This window comes from Desmodus rotundus, chromosome 2 (genome assembly GCF_022682495.2).
Source record: "Desmodus rotundus isolate HL8 chromosome 2, HLdesRot8A.1, whole genome shotgun sequence".
NCBI lineage: Eukaryota > Metazoa > Chordata > Mammalia > Chiroptera > Phyllostomidae > Desmodus > Desmodus rotundus.
Window position 1 is genome coordinate 118,291,729 of NC_071388.1, and position 22,042 is coordinate 118,313,770.

Sequence of the window (22,042 nt, forward strand, 5' to 3'; positions counted from 1 at the left end):
TTAGTGTCAACCATGTGGCAGAGTTTGAAAATATGACCTCTAACCCTTATAACTGCTCTCTATGGTGTGCACAATTTAATTATTATTTTAATTTAATTACCATTCTTTTCTGAAATGAGGAAATAAAATCTCAGCAGGTTAAGTCATGTGCCTTGTCACACCAGTGGACAGGCTCAGAGCAGAGATGGCAACTCTACATCTGACGGATAGCTCTGCAGCCCTCATCCCCCCTGCTGCACCCCAGAGCCACACTGAGAGGCCCACAAAGAGGCCAAGTGACAAAGAGCATGATGTGCCCAGTCATGGCCAGAGCCCCTAGGGCAGTGCTTCTCAGAGCTGTCTCCTAGACCTCCAGGGTCAGAATCATCCAGGGCCTCTAAAACAGACTTTTGGGTCCAACCTGCATTTTGAACAAGCACCCAAAGTAGTTCTAAGCACCCATGGTCCTTAGCTTGAGTACTGCACCTGCCATCAAGGAGGGGGGCTGTCTAAAGTCCTCCCTCTGGAATCAGCCCCTTGCCTTCACTGCCACGCAGGCTTCCCTCCTTCCCTTGGCCCACCTCAGTCCCCTACTCTGCCTATCTCACCAGCTGCCACCCGTTATGATTGGTGTGACATTGTTGCCTCTCTCACATTGCTCTTAGCTTTCACATTCCTGTCCTTTGCTCACCTGGATGGAAGGAACCACATCTACAACCCAGGGATGCTGGTAGGCCAAGCATTACCCTGTCCTCTGTGGGTACTGATCAGACATGGTTGCACAGAGTGGGAGCCCAGCCTCCCAGGCCTCCTGGTGAACACCAACACTTCAACAAGGCCCTTACCTGGGAAGCCCCGGTCTCCTTTGTCTCCCTTAGCACCAGTTTCCCCTTTCTGGCCAATAAGACCCCCATCGCCTTTGCTGCCTTTTTCTCCCTGAGGTCCTGGGTTGCCTGTGAAGGGAATGGTCAGTGAGGTGGGCTCCCAGCAGCCTCCTGGGGGTGGGCTTGCTAGGTGATGGGCAGGAGGCATCTGGGCAGAAAAGTAAGGAGTCCCCAGAAGAAGTCTAGGGGTGTGTTAGCTCATCTCTTGGGTAATCTTGAGGTGGTACAGTAAGACTCAAGAGGACTGTAGGAGGTGCTAATGCTCTTGGGCTGGGGAGGGGCTGAGGGGAAGAAATGCTGGGGACAACTGACTCAGCGCCTGGGCCAGTGCATCATTGATCCCAAGCAGAAGCAGCACAAGTTACCTGTGTCTCCTTGCTTCCCTGGAGCACCCTTGGGTCCTTGGAGGCCTGTGGCGGGGGGTTGGGGGTGGGGAAGAGGGGAAGAAAAGTTCAGTCACTCTGTGGTCGCAGTTCCCCACAATGCAGGGTACTTCTCAGCATTACCAGCCCATCTAGGATATAACATTGAGCCAGCCTCCCTCACACAGAAATCCTGCTGAGTGTTTGCAGTGGGTCTGTGTCTGTAACCCTCTGCAGCCTCTCTGAAAAAGCCTGCTGGGAGTGCCAGCACACACACCGGCCCCCACTTACCTGCCTCTCCCTTGATTCCTGGCGGGCCTTGGAGTCCCGGGGGGCCTGGAAAGGAAAAGGGACTCAGAATACAGCCAGGACAAGGAGGAGAAAGAGGATTACAGTGCCAGGAGACAAGTGGGGAGTATCAGTGGCTCCATTGTTCCCTTGGACCTCCTGATCCTTCTTCTTAGCCAAGAATATTAAGACCCTTTTGACCCAGAAGGCATGAGGAAGAGGAGCAAAAACACTAGTGAGCCAACCAACCAGGTGTGTTGACAATGCCACTCAGTGTCATTGTTCATTCAACAAACTGTCACTGAGCACTCAGGACCAGGCAAACTGTGTGGAAGGAAGAAAAAAAAAAAAGACCGTGTGCAAGAAGTTCATGGCCTACCAGGCAAGACAATTGTATAGATGACATCTTGTGATGGGGACTGAATCAGACAGACCTGGGTCCCAGTAGTAGCAGGATGACCTTGTGCAAGTCACTTCCATGTTTTGAGCCTCACTTTTCTTGTCAGTACAATACTGTTGACATACCAGTTACACAGGGCTGTCCTGAGGTGATCACATGGAAACCATGCGGAAACATGCAGTGCTCTGGACAAATGGCGCCTATGACTGCTGCCATTTGTATGCGGTTCTCTGTCTTTCCAAGGGCCTTTCTGTTTTGCAGACTCAAGTCTCACAATGACTCAGATGGGCAGGACAGGGCTCCTTGTCTTGTCTCAGTCCATTCTGGCTGCTGTAACAATACACCACAGACTGGGTGGCTTACAAACAACAGAAATTTATTTCTCACAGTTCTGGAGTCTGAAAGTGCAAGACCAAAGTGCCGGCATGATCAGGTTCTGGCGAAGGCCTCTTCTGGGTTGCAGCCTACTGACTTTCTGCTGTGTCCTCACATGGTGGAAGGAAAGAGGGTGCTCTGTGGGGCCTCTTTTACAACGGGTCTAATCCCATTCATAAAAGCTCCATTCTCAGGACCTAGTCACCTTCCACAGGCCCCACCTCCTAATGTTACCACCTTGGGCATTAGAATTTCAATATGTGAATTTCAGAGGGACACAGACATTCAGAACATAGCACATACCCACATCACCACAGAGAAGAGTGATTTTCTGAGAGCCATGGGCATTGCCTAAGGTGACACATTTGGAGAGAGGTCAGCAGATTCTGGGTCTCCCAACAGCAAAGCCTGTATGCAAGCCAGGGCACCATGGTGGGGAAGCTTCTACAGTCATCCCTTGGTATCCACAGGGGATTGGCTCCAGGACTCCCATAGATACTAAAATCCACAGATGCTCAAGTCCCTTATATAAAATGGCATAGTATTTGCATATAACCTACACTCATCCTTTCGTATATTTTAAATCATCTCTAGAGTACTTACAATACCTAATATAATGTAAATGCTATGTAATTAGTTGTACTGTATTGTTTAGGGATTTACGTTTTGGAATTTTTTTCAAATATTTTCAATCTGTGGTTGGTTGAATCTGCGGATACAGAACCGCGGATGTGGAGGCCTGAGTGTATTTCAGAGTAGAATCGTGGTCCAGTGTGTGAAATCCTTAATGTTATGAGATCCATTTTATATACAGAAGACTGGGGTAGAGAGGGAAGGAAGTAGAACTGGGGACTGTAATGCCTCACTTCAGTGCAGGGTCTCAGGAAAGAGCCCTGTGAGGATCAGTTCAGGGTTTGAGAGCTGGCTCCCCTGCTGTGACCTGGGTGAGGGCCTTCCCTTGGCCTAGTATCACTCTCCTCTGCACATGGGAATAGCAGCACCCTCCTCACAGGATCCTCAGGAGACTTGATGAGGTTGTGGGACATGGTAGAAACCCCGTAAAAGGGAGTTTCTATACTTAGTACCAAAAGGAGGAGGCAAGAACCCCAGAGACCCCAGGACACAGAAAATATCTCCGCAGAGCTGTTCCTCATCCTAGTAGACCAAGTCTGGAGGCTCCTTCCCCTGGCACTTAAGAAGTGCCCTAGAATCTTGTGCCCCTCAGGTGGCTCCCTTTCACCACAGGCTCTACAGACTGTCCGAGATCCACTGTGGTAGCCTGGCCCCTGGGGCAGAGATGGGGCTCAGGCTCTGGAGTCCAACTCAGCTCTTGTAATCCTACCTGGCTCAGCTTGAGCAAGTCAACATACCTCTGACCCTCACTTTCCTCATCTGTGAAATAGGGATGATAGCAACAGCCACTCAGCATTAGTGTGAGAAGTCATCAAAAGAACAGGTAAAATGTACCTTCAGTTAACTAGGGGGGCCAGCCCCACCCCTAGGTTTGCTTAGTCCCTGCTGCTCCCTAAGCCCACCTCCCACCTACATTTCCCCTGCTTTTGCACTCTGGACTCATGAATTGTCATTCTCAGCATTCCTTGACTCACCAAAGTCCCTTCTTACCTAAGAACCTTACACTTGGGATTCTTGCTATCTGGGACCCATGCTTCATTGTAACTTTCCCTCACACATAGGTCTCAGCTAAAAAGTGGCTCTGGAGCCTTCCCTGGCACCTGTGGAGGTCAGGTCCCCTCTATGTTTTTTTAACCCAGGAAATCGTCCCCCTTGCAGAGCAGTAGCCACGGATGCTACCAAATTATGTTCCAAGTTGATTTCCTGCCTAAACAGGAAGGTCCCTGGGGGCAGGTGTCCTGTGTGACTTCTTATGTATGAATTCACTGCCTGGTCAGTGCCTCATCCTTAAGAGGCTTTCAACAAATATTTGTTGGGAGGAAAGAAAAAAGTTTGTGACATACAAAAGATGGGAACTGAGAGACAGATGGGTTCCATACTACACTTCCCCAAAGCTTGACTTATGTGTAATGGCCCCCTCTCCCACCTTCCCCGACTGTGTTTTAGGAAGCCTGGGCTAGTGTTCAGCTTTGCAAGCAGCCTTCCTCAGGGTGAAAACACCAGCTTCTGAGTTCTGCACCCTGCCGTCCTCTCTGGCCAACCTACTGAGCTCCATGGGGCTTTATAGCAAAATGTCCCTTTGCAGAGCCCTGACCAGGCAAAGCAGGATTGGGGAGGGGAGAGAGACTACAGCCTCCAGGGAAGCCGAGGTGGTGGGGAACCTGGGAAGGCAGGTGGGCCTTGAGGCAGATCTTCAGACCAGGCTGCTGGAATTGCTACAGACCAGGCTGATGGAATTGCTAATTCCTGCCTCTAGTTTTTGGCTCCGGAAGAGAGTGAGAAAGACAGATAGAAGTTGTCAGAGACTGAGAACCAGAGAGATAGTGTCTGAAGGTTATAAATGTATACACATACATGTGCTCAAACAGAGACAGAGAGGGACCAGAGGGAGCCTGTTCCCACCCTGATGTGGGGGAAGGTAGACTCTGTGCCTGGTCCTGGACCACTGTGCCTGGGGTAGGTGATAGAGCAGATATTAAAGGTCAGACTAAACTCACTGAGTTGAGAAAGAGTTTAAACATTGATTCTGTCCACTAAAGTGATTGAGGTTTTGAAAGAGCGTCTCCTTAGAGTGCAAGGGCCAACATTCATCAGGCTGGGGGCTCTCCAAGTATCAGCTCATTTACTATTCCCAAGAACAACAAAAATGAAACAAATAATAATCATCATAGTAACAACAATGTTATCGAGCACTCGCTCTGAGCTGGGCACTGGACTAAGCACTTTTCCACTTATCATTTTATCTTGACATCAGTCCTGGAGGTCCAATTATTATCCCCATCTTATAGGGAAGGGCACAAAGCTCAGACGTGGGAAGCAACTTGTTCAAGGCCACCTGGTTCCTGAAAGGCAGAGCTAGGGTTTGTGCCCCAGTCTGCCAGTCATCCAAGCCTAGATTCCTGGCACTTGCAAGGCTTACTCAATGTCCCACTGGTCAGTAGTGTGATCTGGGCCATACTTAAAAAATTATGAGAGCCAAGAGTTCTGCCCCAAGAATGTCGTGTACATTTATTTTCAAGGCGAAATTTCAAGACTGAGCTAATGGACTGTAGTAGAGTGCCAGTGAAGTCTGTGCATGTATGTGCAACAAAATATGTGTGTTGAGGTAGAAAGAAAAGGAAACTAAGCCACAGGGTTCGTCCTCAGAGGGCACTAGTTATTGACAGATATTTTTTCACATCACCTCACTTGAATCTTACAGCAACTCTGTGATGGGAGGATAATTGCCTCCATTATTTTCTACACAGGTGAGCAGCCAAGGTTCCAGAAAAATTAAGTAACTGGCCTGAAGTCATACAGCTAGTGAGTGGCAGACCTAAGACTAGACTCAGGTCAGTCTGACCTTACAGGCTGCTTCTCCCCATGTCATTATGGTGACCACTGCCAGATGGGTGCGAAGTGTTAAGTGTCAGGTAATAGGCACCTGGAAAGAGCACTTATGGGAAACAAAGGAGGTGACCTGTGCTGGCAGCTGGGATCCTGGGAGGAGAGGCCAGCTGAGGGGATGCACTGGGGCTCATTTTAGAAGTGGCTAGATTTGGGGGGCAAGTTGAGGTAGAAGCCACTTCCCATCTCAGACAAGGAGCACCTTAAAGGCCCAGATAATGGGTGTGCAAACATGGTCAGGGATCAAGAGGAGAATCCAGATGAAGACCAGGGAGTTTATGGGGGGACCCATGGAAGGTAAGTTAGGGTCAACTGTGGAGGCCCTGAAAGGCACAGGCCAAGGGGACCATGGGTGAAGGTTGTGGGGAGAGCAGCATGGGTCAGAGTGGAAATGAACCTACCTGGAGTGCCTCGTTCTCCTTTGATCCCGAAGAGCTCTGCAAGGAAAGGAGAGCAGGTTGCAGGCTGGGCTGTGGTGGCACCACCCAGATCTCCCAGCTCCGTGCTGAGTTAGTACCTCCCAGGTGGGCAGCAGAGACAGATTGTGGGGGTTGGGGGGATTTGGGGAGGAACCTGAAGGGCACTGGACAACAGGAGCCAAGTACCTGGACATTTTCCAGGAATGAGTCCTTAGAAAGAGCCAGGTGTTTAATTGTAACTAGTGCTCTACACCTGAAAGCTCTACACCTGTAGATCTCTGGGAGTCCCGGAAGTGTGGGGACCTGAAGAGCACCCACACTGTCAGAGACTGTGGGGGCAAACCAGCTGAGAAAGTGCCTCAGGTTAGAGGAAGGGCCCTCATGCTGATCAGCACTAGCTCCTCCTTCATCTCTCAATTGAAAGAGTAACACTTCCTGTATCCAGCACCTGAGCCTGGACTCTGCCCATCTGCCACACTGTCCCCTGTCCTCATATCCCAACTTGGTTCTCGTCTGTGCTCACTGGGGAGGCAGCAGCCTTTCATGGCATCTGCGTACAGCAAGTGCTCCTGTGGGCACAGGCCCCTGGCCATAGGCTCACCCTCCTAAGCCCTAGTTCACCCTAGACATGGGGGTCAGAGCAAGGGCCCCAGGCTCCATGGAATGGTGTGAACCCTGCAATAACCAGGTCACACCTAGGAGCTGGTTTTGCCTAAGTTAGCCCTTTCCTTTCTAGGCCAGCCTGAGAGAGTGGTGGGTATAAGTCCTGGAGGGGCAGAGGGAAGGAGGACCCCTTTGGCTCCCTTTTCTCCTGTCTGCAGCCCTACCATCTAAGCCATCATGTTTCCCCTTTAGGTCCAGCTGATCTTTCCCTTCCATGGTTCCCACATTGCCTGGCCTACTGGCAATGGGCCAGTATTAGCTGCCTGTACCGGTGGGGCCCTGGGAATTACCATAGGTTCTGGGTCTTACCCAACCTCCTAAGTATTCTGGATTGGTCTGAATGCTTTGTGACTCAGACTTGGCTTGAGCTAGCTGCTCCAGTCCCTGGCTCTTGAGGTTACGCTCTGTTTGGACAAGGTCTTTGGTTCTTATGTTCCTGGCCCTACTTTCCGATAGCCCTGTCTGCAACCCATGGGACCTGTAACTTCATGTCCACCCCATATGGCTCCATGTCTTGGACTCCAAGTTTTCATGCCAAGCCACGGTTTTGGAAGACCCCCTTGCCAGGGAAGGAGTTTCAGGCCCAAAGACCCTCTTGCCATGAACAAATGGCTTCTACTTCCTTGTCCTCCTCCCAGGAGTACCAATCTGGAAAGGAGAAGGCCAAACCTGGGTTCCGAGTGAAGTTGTCCACCTGCTGCAGCAGGTGCTCCTGTTTGGTGTGGACCTGGCTGAGCTGTGCCTGGAGGACTCGAAGGCTCAGTGCACCTGCAGCCAGGTAAGGGGTGTGCTTTGATGAGAGTAAGGCGAAGGATGGGCTGTCCTCATTGGCCAGCGTTCCATTGCCAAGGTGAATCTCCAGGGCCCTGAGCTGCTCCTGCAGATTCAGAACTGGACACCCCACCCCGCCCCACAACATTCTTTTAGGACCTCCTTAAAACCTGAGGCATTTGAACACATTCTTGGCATTTTTGTGTCATAGGTGCATACCTCCTCTAGGCCCTGAATGCATAAACACATTTCATATGCTGTGAAGACCTAGTATGAGCACGGAGCTTTTTCTCTGTCTTGCACATGTGTGCTCCACACTGAGGCATGACATTAAATGTTCACAGAACATGCCCTGGTGTACCCATGGCATCACAATCAGCCTTTAATCTTCATGCAGTTAAGACCCTTGTGCATATTCTGGGCATGAATGCATAACAACTAATATGCTGGTCTGACTTATTCATGTGACCTTAATATGCATGTGACATGTATTTATGACAGCTGGGCACATGATGTTCTTGAGTAAATTCAGTGTCTGCTGATGGAATTGCTTTATGACCTTAAGATTTGGAGTGGGAACACTTTGAAGAGTAAAGTCATGTTAAAACGAACACTGATAAACAAAGCCCCTTCCAACTCAGAGGCTGGAAATCCTTGATGTAAGATGCCGATGGCACACCTGTGTGAAATCATTGCACCTTTCACTGCTTTGGGCTCACACAGGCTCACATGTGTGTTCTCTCTCTCTCTCACACACACACACACACATACAACATAGCCCACACTTCTCTCTTCTCACTTCCCTCCTTCTGCCTCCACCCACGAACTAAGGGACTGAGAGCTCTCTTCCAGCAGGTGGCAGCAGCAGCCCTAGGGCTCTCCACTCAGCTGGAGCTCTGTCAGTCACTCCTGGAGGGACCAAGGCTGCTTCACCTTTTATCACCAGCAGCCCAGCGCCAGCGGAGAGCAGAATCAGGTAGATGACCACCGTGACCATGAAGCAGTTCAGCCCATTTCTCTTTTTAGGCTTTGAATCTGAAACACAACCAAGAGGAAGGTGGCTGCTGCCAATGGTGGAGCGCAGGTGCCCCAACTTGGGCTGGAGTCCCCTGTGTAAGTGCAGAGGGCTCCCTGTGAAGTTGCATGGAAAAGACACCAAACGCCCACTCCCCCCGAATCTTTCCCCAATCCTCCTGCTTGCCACAACACAAGAAGTGCCACTGTGGGCCATTCATTTGTGTGGCCAGGTAAACAAATCCCCGTGTCACATTTCACAGCTGGAAGAGGGCAGTCCTTCAAACAGGCGTCACTGTCAGAGTCCCAGCACAGGGCCTGGCCACAGGGGGCTCTGGGTAGATGTTTACCAGGTGAATTAGTACATTGATGTGTTTGTTTCAAAGCTCTGAAAAGAGGATGATCGTTGCCATTTTATACACAAAGAGCAAGGTTTGGAGAAGTTGAAAAACCTGTTAGGTTATAAGATGAAGATCTGGAATTCACGTCCAGGCCTTTGTTTTTTTGTCTTTAGATTTTGAAATTATAACAGTAAAAAATTCTTAATATAATTAAACAATATAGTATAACAAGTGATAAGGATTTTCCCTCAACCACCCTGAGGTTCTAACTGAGGAGGTGAGCTTTGTCAGAATTCTGGGGTGTGGCCCTTGCTTTTGCCCCCCTTGCTCTCAGAAACTTAATACCCACATACTTTTACATACACTTGTTTTATCTTTTAATTTTTCATAAATGATATCATATTACGTATAATACAGCATGTTGCTTTTTGCAATGAATGATTTTCTATGGACAGTCCTCTAGTTTTCTTTGTAGATAAAGATTTAACAATTCTTTTTAACAGCTGCCTAATAGTCCTTAAAAACAAAAGCCACAATTCATGCAAATATTTCCCTATTGATGAGCCTTCTCCAGTCTGGGGTGTTACAAAAGAAAGTGCAATGGTTCCAACCTCAATCTTTTCCCCAGGCCAGTTGTCTCCCTGTTTAGAGGCATCCAAAGGCAGGGACCTGGCGGGTGGAAGACCCATCACTCCCATTCCTGGGCACCTACCCTGCTCCAGCAATTGACCAACATATCTAATGCCTGCAGCAATCCTTCGAGGCAGGTATAATCATCCCATCCTACAGCGGATGGACCTGGGGTTCTGAAAAGGTGACACAGTGGGCCTCTGACCCTAGGTAAATCTGACTCCCAGGCCTGCACTCACCTCACTAGCCCACACTGAGTGCTGCCTCTGGGAAAATGCAGTTGGTATGAATCCCAGGGCAGACCTCAGGGGAAAAGAGATTAGCGGTGAGCAACCCAGGGGACAGAGGGAGTATTGTGAGCACTGTTTTCTTTAGTGTTAGGTGAGGGTGGGTTTTCAGTTGACTATTGCAATAGTGATGTATGACCCTGGGTCTCTTCCATCACCTGTGGGGCCTATATTATGCTGCTTACATACTTTCCAGCTACCTGAAGATCAGGAGCACTGTTCAAGTATCACTAAAGCATGGTGGTCTAGAGATGGTTCTGGCAGTGACAGGAAGAGTGGGTTTTTTTCCATTGGGTAGATTTTTAGTTAGTGGCACTTGGTTATGCTCAATATAGCACAGAGTGTCCCCCCTCTGTATCTCCCTAGAGAGGCCCACACAACTGCCCAAGCTCAATTGATGGTGGTCAATTCCTAGAACACAACCTGTCCCCTGCCTCAGCCCTACAAGGCTGCTCACTGATCTCAGTACAAACAGCTCCCTGCCTGATACATGAAGCCCTCCCGCCAACCAGTTCTCTCAGGGCCACACCTCCTATAACACCTCCACACAGAACCTAACCTACTGTCAGGCCAGACCACTCATGGTTACATCCTTCTTGCTTTGGGAGATGTATCTCTTCTGAATATACAGCCCTCCCTCCTTTCTACAGCATGACTAATTCCTACTTATCCTGTGGGAGCACCATGGAGCTTCTGCTCCAAGATACATTCTCTGGTTCCCCTGAGCTTCATGGGACCTTGATATACTTCCCCACATCACTATGGCACCAATCACTCTGAACTGTCCTTTTATGTCTCAGTCTCCCCAAGTGGCCTGAGGCTTCTTGGGCTATATTCCAGTACCAGCATGGTGTCTGGCACACAGTGTGTGCTGGAAAGACAATGACTGAATAGATGAAGGGATGAATGAGTGGCTGTAGATGTTTGGGTGCTAAGCATGTGTGGAGTTGAACTCTGTCAGTTTAGAAGTGTTGGAAGAATGTGGGAATGCAAGTTAGGGCCTCAGGTATCCATACAACCATCATGGTGGGGATGGGTAACATACAAGGGAAGCCTTACATTTCACAGAAGATAGTGGGTGGTGAATACAATCTATAGATAGAACTAAATTTGATGGAAATGTAACATGGGATGGGAATGAAAAAAATAACTGTGCTTCAGAGACACAGGCATTATAGAAGCAGAAGGTAAGTTGAGAGCCATTATGGAAGGTAATAGATACGTTCAAACTAGATGGTAGGAACATAGTGAAAGGCATTTGAGTAAGGATAATGAGAGAAAAAACAGATGTGGTAGAATGATAGGAGTAGTTTATGGATGTTCACTGAGGCCCAGAATGTTTTTTTTCTATCAGATGTATCACTTGGCATAGAGGCAAGATATTTTAGAAACTGGTAATTTTGAATCAGTGGGCATTATCTAACTCACTCTGTATAAAGCAGAGGATCTGATACATTTTTTACCCTCTATGTTGATCATTTCATCTCTTACAGGATAGAAGGAACTGCAAAGGAATATCTATTCTAGATTGAATTTTTCCATGAGAAATTGTTGCTTGACGAGAGAGAGAGAGCGAAAGAGAGAGAGAGAGAGAGAGAGAGGGAGGGAGAGGGAGAGGGAGAGGGAGAGAGAGAGAGAGAGAAGCTCAGAGGAACAAGAACAAGCTTTCCTGAAATAAACTATAGTTAGAGTTTGGGTGAAAATTCTAGGGAAGCAGTTTTCAGAAATTTGACAACTCTGTTCTCTGACTCACCAGGGAAATATGACTCGAGAGGAAAATAAAATTTCAATTTTATAAAAGCTCTCAATGAAGAAAGAGGCTCTAGGGTTCCCAGGCCTGCCACCTCCCAACCCTTCCCGCAGTGGCAGAAGGTAGTTTGGTGGGTTCATTCCTTTTCTGCTGCAACACTAGTAGATATCAAACAGAAGCACTCCTGCCTCTGCAACCCCAGCACTGGGCTGCTAATAAGCAAGACCAGGGAAGTAGTCTCTGCCCTTGGATGTGATATCTCCCATTCCTCACCTAGTAGCACTGGGCAGTTTGGAGAAGTGCATTCTGCTTCTGCAGGCAGCACCAGCTGGAGCAAGAATTCCAAGAGCATCAGGTAAACAAAGCAGACAAAAATAGCACAGTCAGTGCTCTGAGAACTAAATTGTTTTTGGACCCACAGCCCACAAAAGTGGGCCTGAATCTGTGTAATAAACCTAAACAGTGTAACTGAATATTAAAATAGAAACTTAAATAGGATCCAGAGACTCCTGACATACTATACATGTTTATTATACAATGGAAAATCTGCCCTGGCTGGTGTGGCTTAGTGGATTGAACATGAGCCTGCAAACCAATGGGTCGTCAGTTCAATTCCTAGTCAGGGCACATGCCTGAGTTGTGAGTGGAGTCCCCAGTGGGGGGGTGCATGAGAGGCAGCCACATTGATGTTTCTCTCCCTCTCTTTCTCCTTCCCTCTTCCTCTCGCTAAAAATAAATAAAATATGAAAATAAACAGTGAAAAATCTGAGAACAGAAAACAGAGAATTACAACTTGCATGAGAAAAGACAATCAACACATGTCAGTATTATGATGACACAGACATAGAAATTATTCGATTAAGGATCTCGAGGCAGCCATAACAATAATGTTGTAATGAACAATTGAAATACTGTTTAAACAAATTTAAAATTTTTGATCTCACAGAAAATTAGATATTATAAAATCAAATAAAAGTTATAGAACTTAAAAACACTGAAAAAAATTAAATCTCATTAGATGGACTCAATTTTGTGATTATAAAATCACAAAATAATAAAAATAGCCTAATCTGAAGAACCAAGATGTCGGCATAGGTAGACACACTGCGCCTCCTCACACAACCAGAACTGACAGAAAATCGAACGGCAAGGAAGTCCAACACCAAGGAAATAAAAAATAAACATTCATCCAGACTGGTAGGAGGGGCGGAGACGGGCACCAGGGCAGAGAGGACTCGCGTGGCCATGGCGGGACTGAGACTGGCGGAGTGCGGGACCAACAAGGCAGGCAGTCCGAGCACTAGCAGACCCTGGGGCCCCACATTTGCACACAGATAAACGGAGAGGGCCAGACTCAGAGTGGCGGAGAATGGGGCAGGCACAGTGGCGGGTAGCACCCCGCGGCCCCACATTCGTGCACAGATAAACCGGACAAACGGTGGGGAGTGAAGCAGACCTCGCAACCCAGGGCTCCAGTGTGGGGAAATAAAGCCTCAAACCTCTGATTGAAAACACCCGTGGGGGTTGGGGCGGCAGCAGGAGAGACTCCCAGACTCACAGGAGAGGTCGTTGGAGAGACCCACAGGGGAGTAGGGTGTGCACAAGCCCACCCACTCGGGAACCAGCACCAGAGAGGCCCAGTTTGATTGTGGGTAGCGGAGTGAAAGATTGAAATTCGGTGGAGAGTGGAGCAGGCGCCATTGCTCCCTCTCGGCCCCTCCCCCACGTACAGCAACTCAGAGCAGCCACCAGCATTACGCCGCCCCAGGGAACACTTAAGGCTCTGACCCTTTAAGTAACAGACACGCCAAGACAAAAAAAAAAAAAAAAAAAAAAAAGGCCCAAATGACAGACACTTCAAAGCTCCAGAAAAAATACAACTAAGCGAGGAAGAGATAGCCAAACTATCAGATGCACAGTTCAAAACACTGGTAATCAGGTAACTCACAGAATTGGTTGAATTTGTTCGAAACTAGATGAAAAAATGAAGCCTATGCTAAGAGAAACAAAGGAAAATGTACAGGGAACCTATAGTGAGGCAAAGGAAACTGGGACTCAAATCAATGGTGTGGACCAGAAGGAAGAAAGAAACATCCAACCAGAAAAGAATGAAGAAACAAGAACTCGGAAAAATGAGGAGAGGCTTAGGAACCTCCAGGACATCTTGAAATGTTCCAACATCCGAATTATAGGGGTGCCAGAAGGAGAAGAGGAAGAACAAAAAATGGAAAACTTATTTGAACAAATAATGAAGGAGAACTTCTCCAGTCTGGCAAAGGAAATAGACTTCCAGGAAGTCCAGGAAGCTCAGAGAGTCCCAAAGAAGCTGGACCCAAGGAGGAACACACCAAGGCACATCATCATTACATTCCCCAAGATGAAACAGAAGGAGAGAGTCTTAGAAGCAGCAAGAGAAAAGAACACAGTTACCTACAAAGGACTTCCCATAAAACTGCCCGCTGATTTCTCCAAAGAGTCCTTACAGGCAAGAAGGGGCTGGAAAAGAAGTATTTGAAGTCATGAAAGTCAAGGACCTACATCCAAGATTGCTCTATCCAGCAAAGCTATCATTTAGAATGAAAGGGCAGATAAAGTGCTTCTCAAATAAGGTCAAGTTAAAGGAGTTCATCATCACTAAGCCCTTATTATATGAAATATTAAAGGGAGTTATCTAAGAAAAAGAGGATAAAAAATAGGAACAGTAAAAATGACAGCAAACTCACAGTTATTAACAACCACACCTATAACAAAAACAAAAGCAAACTAAGCAAACAACTAGAACAGGAACAGAACCACAGAAATGGAGATCACATAGAGGGTTATCAATAGGGGATTGGGAGCGGGAGAGAGGGGGGAAAGGTACAGAGAATAAATAGCATAAATGATAGGTGGAAAATAGACAGGGGGAGGGTAAGAATAGTGTAGGAAATGTAGAAGCCAAAGAACTTATAAGTATGACCCATGGACATGAACTATAGAGGGGGAATGTGGGAGGGAGGGGGTGGGCAGGATGGAGTTGAGTGATGGGGCAAAAATGGGACAACTGTAATAGCATAATCAATAAATATATCAAAAAATTGCCTAATCTGAAGATAATTGACCAAGAAAAAACAGCCTGAGACCTGTGCATCAATAACAAAACACATTATATTGATATTATTGAAGTCCCAGAAAGAGTGTGAGCTTGAAAAATATTCAAAGAAATAATGGTGGCTAAAAAGTTCTCAAAGTTAATGAAAGACGTAAACCTACAAATTTAAGAAGTTAGGAAAACCCAATGATGATAAGATGCAAAGAAATCAATACTGAGAGACATCACGAGTAAAATTCTGAAAAAAACCCTAGATACAAAAAAATTAAAAATTTAAATAAAAAGAGAAACCCAGATGAAGAATTAGCATCAGTTTTACACAATCTTCTGTAGATAAGAGAAGAGCAGAGAATTCTTCCTAACTCATTTTATGAGGTCAGGATTACCCTGACAGGAAAATAAGACAAAGACAGTACAAAAAAAAATCAATATCTCTCATGAAATTTGACACAAAAATTCTCAGTGAAATATTAGTAAACCATATGTTTACTAGTAATATAATATATATACTAATGAAATATTAGTAAACCACATGTTTACTAATATTTCAAGCAATGTATAAAAAGAATTTATATATCATGACTAAATGTGATTTCTAGAAATGCAAGGATGGTTCAATATCCAAAAATAAATCAATATTATCGAACATATCAACAGAGTAAAGAAGAAAAATTACACAATCATCTAATTGATACAGAAAAAGCACTTTGCCCATTTCATGATGGGTGGTCTAACCAGTTCAAGAACTGTTCTGAGCAGTGGGAAAAAGCATAAAGCAGTGGGACGAAATCTAACTTACAATAAAGCTCTCCTAATTCATGACTGTAACTCTCACAATAACAAATTCATAATTAAAACTCTCAGAAAACTAGAAATAGAGCAGAACTTCCTCAGTTTAAAAAGGAGAAGCGTCACACTGACCAGTATGGCTCAGTTGGTTGGGCATTGCCCCATAAAGCAAAAGGTCACCCATTTGATGCCTGGTCAGGGCACATGCCTAGGTTTCAGGTTCGGACCTCAGACATGGCATGTGCCAGAGGCAACTGATGGATGTTTCTCTCTCACTTTGATGTTTCTGTTCCTCTGTTTCTCCCTTCCTTCCCCCCTCTCTAAAAGTAAATAAATAAATCTATTTTTCAAAGCATCTACAAAATATCTAAAACTAACATGACACTTAATGATGAGACAGAATACTTTTCTCCTACAATTGGGAAGAAGGCAAGGATGTCTGTTCTCATGCTCATATTCAATCACATTTCTATATACTACTGGCAAACGTGGAAACAAAAATTAAAACACAATGGCATTTACAATCACTCCAAATAAAATAATATATTTAGATATAATTTAACAAAGTGTATATAATGAATTTTATAAAATCTTGATTTAAAAAATAAAATCAAAGATCTAAATAAATGCAGAAACATGCCATATTCATGGACTGCAAGACTGAATATGGTAAAGATGTCAGTTCTCCTCGAGTTTACCTCTAGGTACAGTGCAATTCCTATAGAATTCCAGCAAGGTGTTTTGTAGTTATAGATAAGTTTATACTAAAATTTAATGGAAAGGCAAAGCCATATAATAGGTAAAATAATCTTGAAAATGAACACTAAAGTGTGAAATGTGATATTAAAGCTTATAATAAGTTTACAGTAATTGAGACAGCATGGTAGTGGTGGAGGATAGACATATAGGTCAATGGAACAGATTAAAGAACACTCCCTTAACCTGTGTGGCTCAGTCACTTGGGTATCTCATCTTGCAAAACGAAAGGTCACCAGTTTGATTCCCAGTCAGGGCACATGCCTAGGTTGCAGGTCCGGTCCCTGGCATGTTTAATTGATGTTTCTCTCCCTATCTTTCTCCCTCCCTCCCCCTCCTCTCTCTAAAAAGAAATAAAGTCTTTTTAAAAAGAATGAAGAACACAGAAATAGACCTATGCAAATAACCCAAGTGATTTTTGACAGGGGGCAAAAATAATTTAATGAAAGAAGGAAAGCCTTTTCAACAAAAGGTGTTGGAGCAATTGGACATCCATAGGCAAAACAAACAAACAAACCTTGGCCTAGACTTCATTCACATCTTATTTAAAAAAAGCAACTCAAAGTAAACCATAGACTTAATTTTTAAATGTAAAACTATAAAACTTTTAGAATTAAATGCAGGACCTAGGGCTAGATGAAGAGTTCTTTGACTTGACACTAAAAGCACAATCCAAAAAAAAAAATTGACAAGTTGGACCTCAATAGAATTAAATAAATTTGCTTGGCAAAAGACTCTGTTTAAATGAATGAAGAAGGCAAATTACATACTGGGAGAGACTATTTACAAACCACATATCCAGGAAAGGACTTGTATTTTGAATATATAAAAAACTTCCAAAAGTAAACAATAATAAAAAAACAATCCAATTAAACATTGGCAAAAGACAGAAACATTTCACCAAAGAGAATATACAAATGGCAAATAAGCAATGAAAAGATATTCAACATCATTAGCCATTAGGAAAATGCAAATTAAAATTATAATGAGATATCACTATTATACACCTATCAGAATGTCTCAAATAAAAGTAGTAATAATTCCAATTGCTGGCAGAGATGCAAAGAAACTGGATTAGTTGTACATTGGAAATATAAAATGGTCCATCCACACTGGGAAAATACATCAGCTGCTTGTTGGAAAACCAAGCATACACTTACAATCCAGCAACTACACTTTTGGGCACTTATCCCAGAGAAATAAAAACTTATGCTTATAAAAAACTTATGCTAAATAATCATAGCAGCTTTATTTGTAATACCTCAAACTGGAAACAATCTAAATGTCTTTCAATGGGTGTACTCTTAAACTGTGGTACAGTCACATGATGAAATACTCATTAATAAGAAGAACCAACTATTGATACATACAACACCTTGGATGGATCTCGAGAGAATTATGCTATGTGGAAAAAGAGCCAATCCGTAAAAAGTTACATACTGTGTAGTTCCATTTATATAACATTCTTAAAAATAAGAAAATTACGGAAAGAGAAGACTGATTACTGGTTGTTGTGGGACAGTGATTACTGGCAGGGGAGTGGGGAGTATGTATGGCTACAAAGGAATAGTGTAAGAGAGATTTTGTGGTGCCTGAACACACATTCTGTGTCTTGATTTAGGTGGTGGTTACACAAATATACACATATGGTTAAACTGTAGAGAACTATATTCACACACACAAATGAGTGCATGGAAAACTGGTGAAATCTAAATAAGCTCTGTGGGTTGTACAATATCAGTTTCCTGGTTATGACATTGTGCCATAGCTGTACAAAATGTCATTGCTGGAGGATACTGGGGGCAGGTCATGAGACTTCCCTGTACATTTTTTTGCAACTTTCTGTGAATCTACAATGTAATTATTTCTAAATAAACAGTATTATTTAAAAAAACTCTAGGTTAAAACGAGATGTTGAAAAGATGCTGAGAAATACTGACATAACAAAGAAAAAAGTCAGAACAATGACATGAACCAATAGTAGTCACATCAGCAATTCCGACCATGAATGGACTCCAAAGTTAAAGTATTGGGCAAATTTTTAAAATTATCTTTAGAGCAGAAAAAAGAGATATTAAGCCCAAGGCTGGGAGCCAATGCTTAATGTTAATTAAAACAAACAACAACAACAAAACCCATAACTTCTCTACCTATATTTTTGGGGGTCTTCTCTGTCAAGAAGAATGTTCTTCAAAGATTAGGAAAAGATAGACGAAGATAAATATAAACCAGGGACTAGGGTGGAGGGGAGTGGAAGGCATGGTACACACTTGCAACTTGTAGATAAATAAGTCCTAGAGACCTAATACACAATACAATGATTGCAGGCAACAAAACTGTATGATACACATCAAACTTGCTAAGAGACTGGAACTTAATTGCTCTCAACACTAGAGGAACGTGTAACTGTGTGATGTTCTAAATGTGTTAGCTAATGCTACAATGACATTCCTGTTGCAGTATAAATGTATCACATGAATATATTGTACTCCTTAAACTTATAAATGTTGCATGTCAAATATAACCCACTGAAAAATTAAAAATAAATCAATAAATGAAGTTCTTCAGACTAAAATTAGTGGAAAGAAACATCAAGAAGAAAGATGTGAAGGCTGAAAGAGTGGGGGCTTAGGGTGAGAGGTCATACAGATGACAGCCGGCAGGCCCGGCAGAGCTTGCTGGTGTGGGGGCAGAACTCTTGGGGTTTTGTTGGACCTTCAGGACTCAAGCCTCTTCAGAAAACTAAACTAAACTTTGCAGAACTAAATCAATAAAAGATGCCTGGGGCCATTAAGTGCGGAGACAAGAACTTTCATTCATCTCAGTAAGACCTGAGGGGGTCACTATGTGACAAAGCCCCATAGGGATTACTGTCCATAATGGCAGTCATCTAGAAAGTTCCATTTGCTCCATGATCTTTATACAAGAAGACAAGAAATTGTAAATGCATTTAGGAAAATATTCCTTCCATCTAAATTGGAGTAATTTTGTTTCTTGGTTAGATATTTAGTCAGTGGCATCTGCAACCCATGTCAGAAATCTGGAATTCACCCTTGACCCTCGCATCTCCCTCGATTGCTGGGTCCCACCATTACAGTCCCACTGGTCTGACTTCTAATATTTCCCCAGACCATCTTCCCTTTTCTTCTTTACAACCACTGCTTCTCATCATCTCTTGCAGCCTCCCTCCTCTTTGTCCTCAGCATAACTCTTTCCAGTTTGTCCCCATCTGATAGTGAGTAATCTTAAATGCAAACCAATGCCTCTCAGACCAGCTTCAATCCCTTCAAAGCTCCCTATTGCCCTTGGGATAAAGTCCCTATTAATTGGCCCTAGTCTCAATCCCTACTGAGCTTTCCCCACCCAATTTTTGTCCAAAAACATCAAGCTATTTATATTTCTCTGAATAGTCCTCATGAATATATCTTAAACATATTGTTTCCTAGCCCACCTCAGCCACCATATACCCACTCTCTGATGAACCCCCTGTGCCCATTCAAATGTAGAAAAGGTCTCAGTTCTGGCCTTCAGGACCCTACACCAGACTCACATATAATGTCCTACACAAATATCACTTATAACTGGTCATGGATTGTATAGAAATAGGTTATGGGTGGGCTTGCCCTGCCATCCTCCTGCCACCACCAACAGGATTGTGGGCTCCCTGAGGCCAGAAGCTGTGTTTATTCTTGTCTGTTTTCTCAGTGCTGAGTGCAGTGCCCAGTAGGTAGTGGGTGCTGAATATGTTTGATCAACTGACTTTGTTTGAACATTGAAGTATCTTAAAAATCATGTATCCAGAATGTTGTGTTCCCCAAGGTGCTGAAGAACCAACAATTAGGAAAGTCATTCACATGCATGCCTTTTCTGTTACCATGGTATAAATTCCTAAAGGCCACACAACAGACTCTTTATCTTTGTACTCCCATAAATTCCAAGTGGCAATCTGCACAAACAGGCGCTGGATGAGAGGGGCACTGAGGCCACCAGAAAGAAATGCAGTAGTTCCTGAACAAACATCCTCCAGAAAAGATTGGGAGTGGGAAAGGCTGATCAACTTGGAAAACGATTCACGGAGAATATTCTAGAATGGGAGGTCAGAGCTCCCCTCTGGAAAGCACTCACTGGTGATTTTAAATGCTACAAATTCTAGAAGATTTAAACAATGCATCACCTGTGTAACACTGAGCAAAAATACAGACAACAGAGTTGACTGAATTTTTAGAATCTGAGTTTAACCTAAACAAACTAATTATGAAGTGATGGACATAGCCAACAGGAAATAGAGAAAGTTCCTTCTCATCAACACATCAATTATAATAGAAGGCACCTTACAGAATTTCAGAGGAATTGCATTAAATAAATACAAAGCATGTGGCTCCAGTTTTGTGGAACTTTTTCATTCCTCTTGTTTTGCACTGCCATTTCATCACACAATCTATTTGTCAGAACATGACCCTAATAAAAAAAAAGGAGGGACGTACAATAAGGATTAGCCTTAATCTAAAGGAAAATATTTAAATACAAATGAATGAAATCATGAAGCTTAAAACCCTCGCTATCCTAAAGATACAGCATCTATTATTAGCATTACACAAATTCTAGATTGAAGCATTCAATCTATGGTGCAAACCTAGACTTTCTATTGACATCTCTAGTCTTCCATCACCAACAGAAAGACTACATTACTGGGCACTGTCATTATTGGGGAGTAGTACTTTACCACTGAGTTCAAAGGACTCCATTGTAGAAAACATGGTTTGGTCCAGAGCAGTTCTTTCTCCCATGCTACTCTTCCTCCTTGAGAATTGCTGTATGTTTCATTGCTAAGCTTTATAGATGGTCAAAGTCCTGGAGCCAGCAGAAATTCTTCCCACATGAGGAACCAGTTGGGAAAAGATTGTTCCCATTTAACTATTAGAGCTAGTTGTAGACCTCGCAGCACTTCCTTTTGGCTCCGATTTCTGAATTTGCAAAATGTTTCCTGTCATTTCTCAAAAATGGGCTATTCACATGTAGAGAGCTCCTGCTTAGTGCAGCTGCTTGGTGAGGGTGGGTCCAGATTGCTTTTTGCACAAGTCCTTGAAACCACCCCTTGCTCCCAGGCTCCTAAGAGCAGAGAGGTGGTTGACTCCAGAAGGCTGTTTCTCTACCTTCCTTCCCCCTACCTAATCTCAGACCCAGCTCACTGCCCCAGGACCTCTCCAGCCCACACTGAAATCTCCTTCCTCTGTCCTCCTGCTCTTGGAGTTCATCCTTGCTACTCAAGTGCAGACCATGGACCGGCTAATTTCCATCACCTGGAAACTTATTAGAAATGAAGTCTCAGGTTCCACCCCATATAGACTGAATCTAGTTGTATGGTTTAACAAGATCTCTGGGTGACGTATGTTCACATTTCTATTGGAGAGGCACTGCTTTATGCCACACATTTTAGCATTCAATTATATTTCCCTTTACAGTTTTCCCACATTCTATGTGTGCACATATGTACTTGCTCTGGCCCCACTAAGATCTGAGAAACTTGGCAGGAGAAACCTCTTCCTCTATCTTCTGTGCTGGGCAGGCCCTACTGGGGAGGTTGTATGGTGCATTGGTTAAGACACAGACCCTAACAGCTCAAATGTCTGGGTTTGAATTTCATTTCCTCCACATAACAGCTATGTGACTATGAGCAAGTCACTTCAGCTTTAAGTGACATACTTCCCTCATTTGTAAAATGGA

General features: G+C 44.4%; 1 protein-coding gene across 1 annotated transcript in view; it reads right to left on the reverse strand.

Annotated features, from left to right (window-relative positions):
- MARCO (macrophage receptor with collagenous structure) overlaps window positions 1-21,199 on the reverse strand; it is a 35,965-nt gene extending 14,766 nt beyond the window's left edge. The window contains exons 1-7 of the mRNA XM_045203113.2: window positions 21,042-21,199; window positions 8,594-8,695; window positions 7,559-7,780; window positions 6,209-6,244; window positions 1,517-1,561; window positions 1,229-1,273; window positions 825-932 (exon numbers count right to left, since the gene is read on the reverse strand). Coding sequence (XP_045059048.2) covers window positions 825-932; window positions 1,229-1,273; window positions 1,517-1,561; window positions 6,209-6,244; window positions 7,559-7,780; window positions 8,594-8,695; window positions 21,042-21,105 — 622 coding nt within the window. The 5' untranslated portion in view covers window positions 21,106-21,199. The remainder of the gene's footprint in view (window positions 1-824; window positions 933-1,228; window positions 1,274-1,516; window positions 1,562-6,208; window positions 6,245-7,558; window positions 7,781-8,593; window positions 8,696-21,041) is intronic.
- Between the last annotated feature and the right edge of the window lie 843 nt (window positions 21,200-22,042).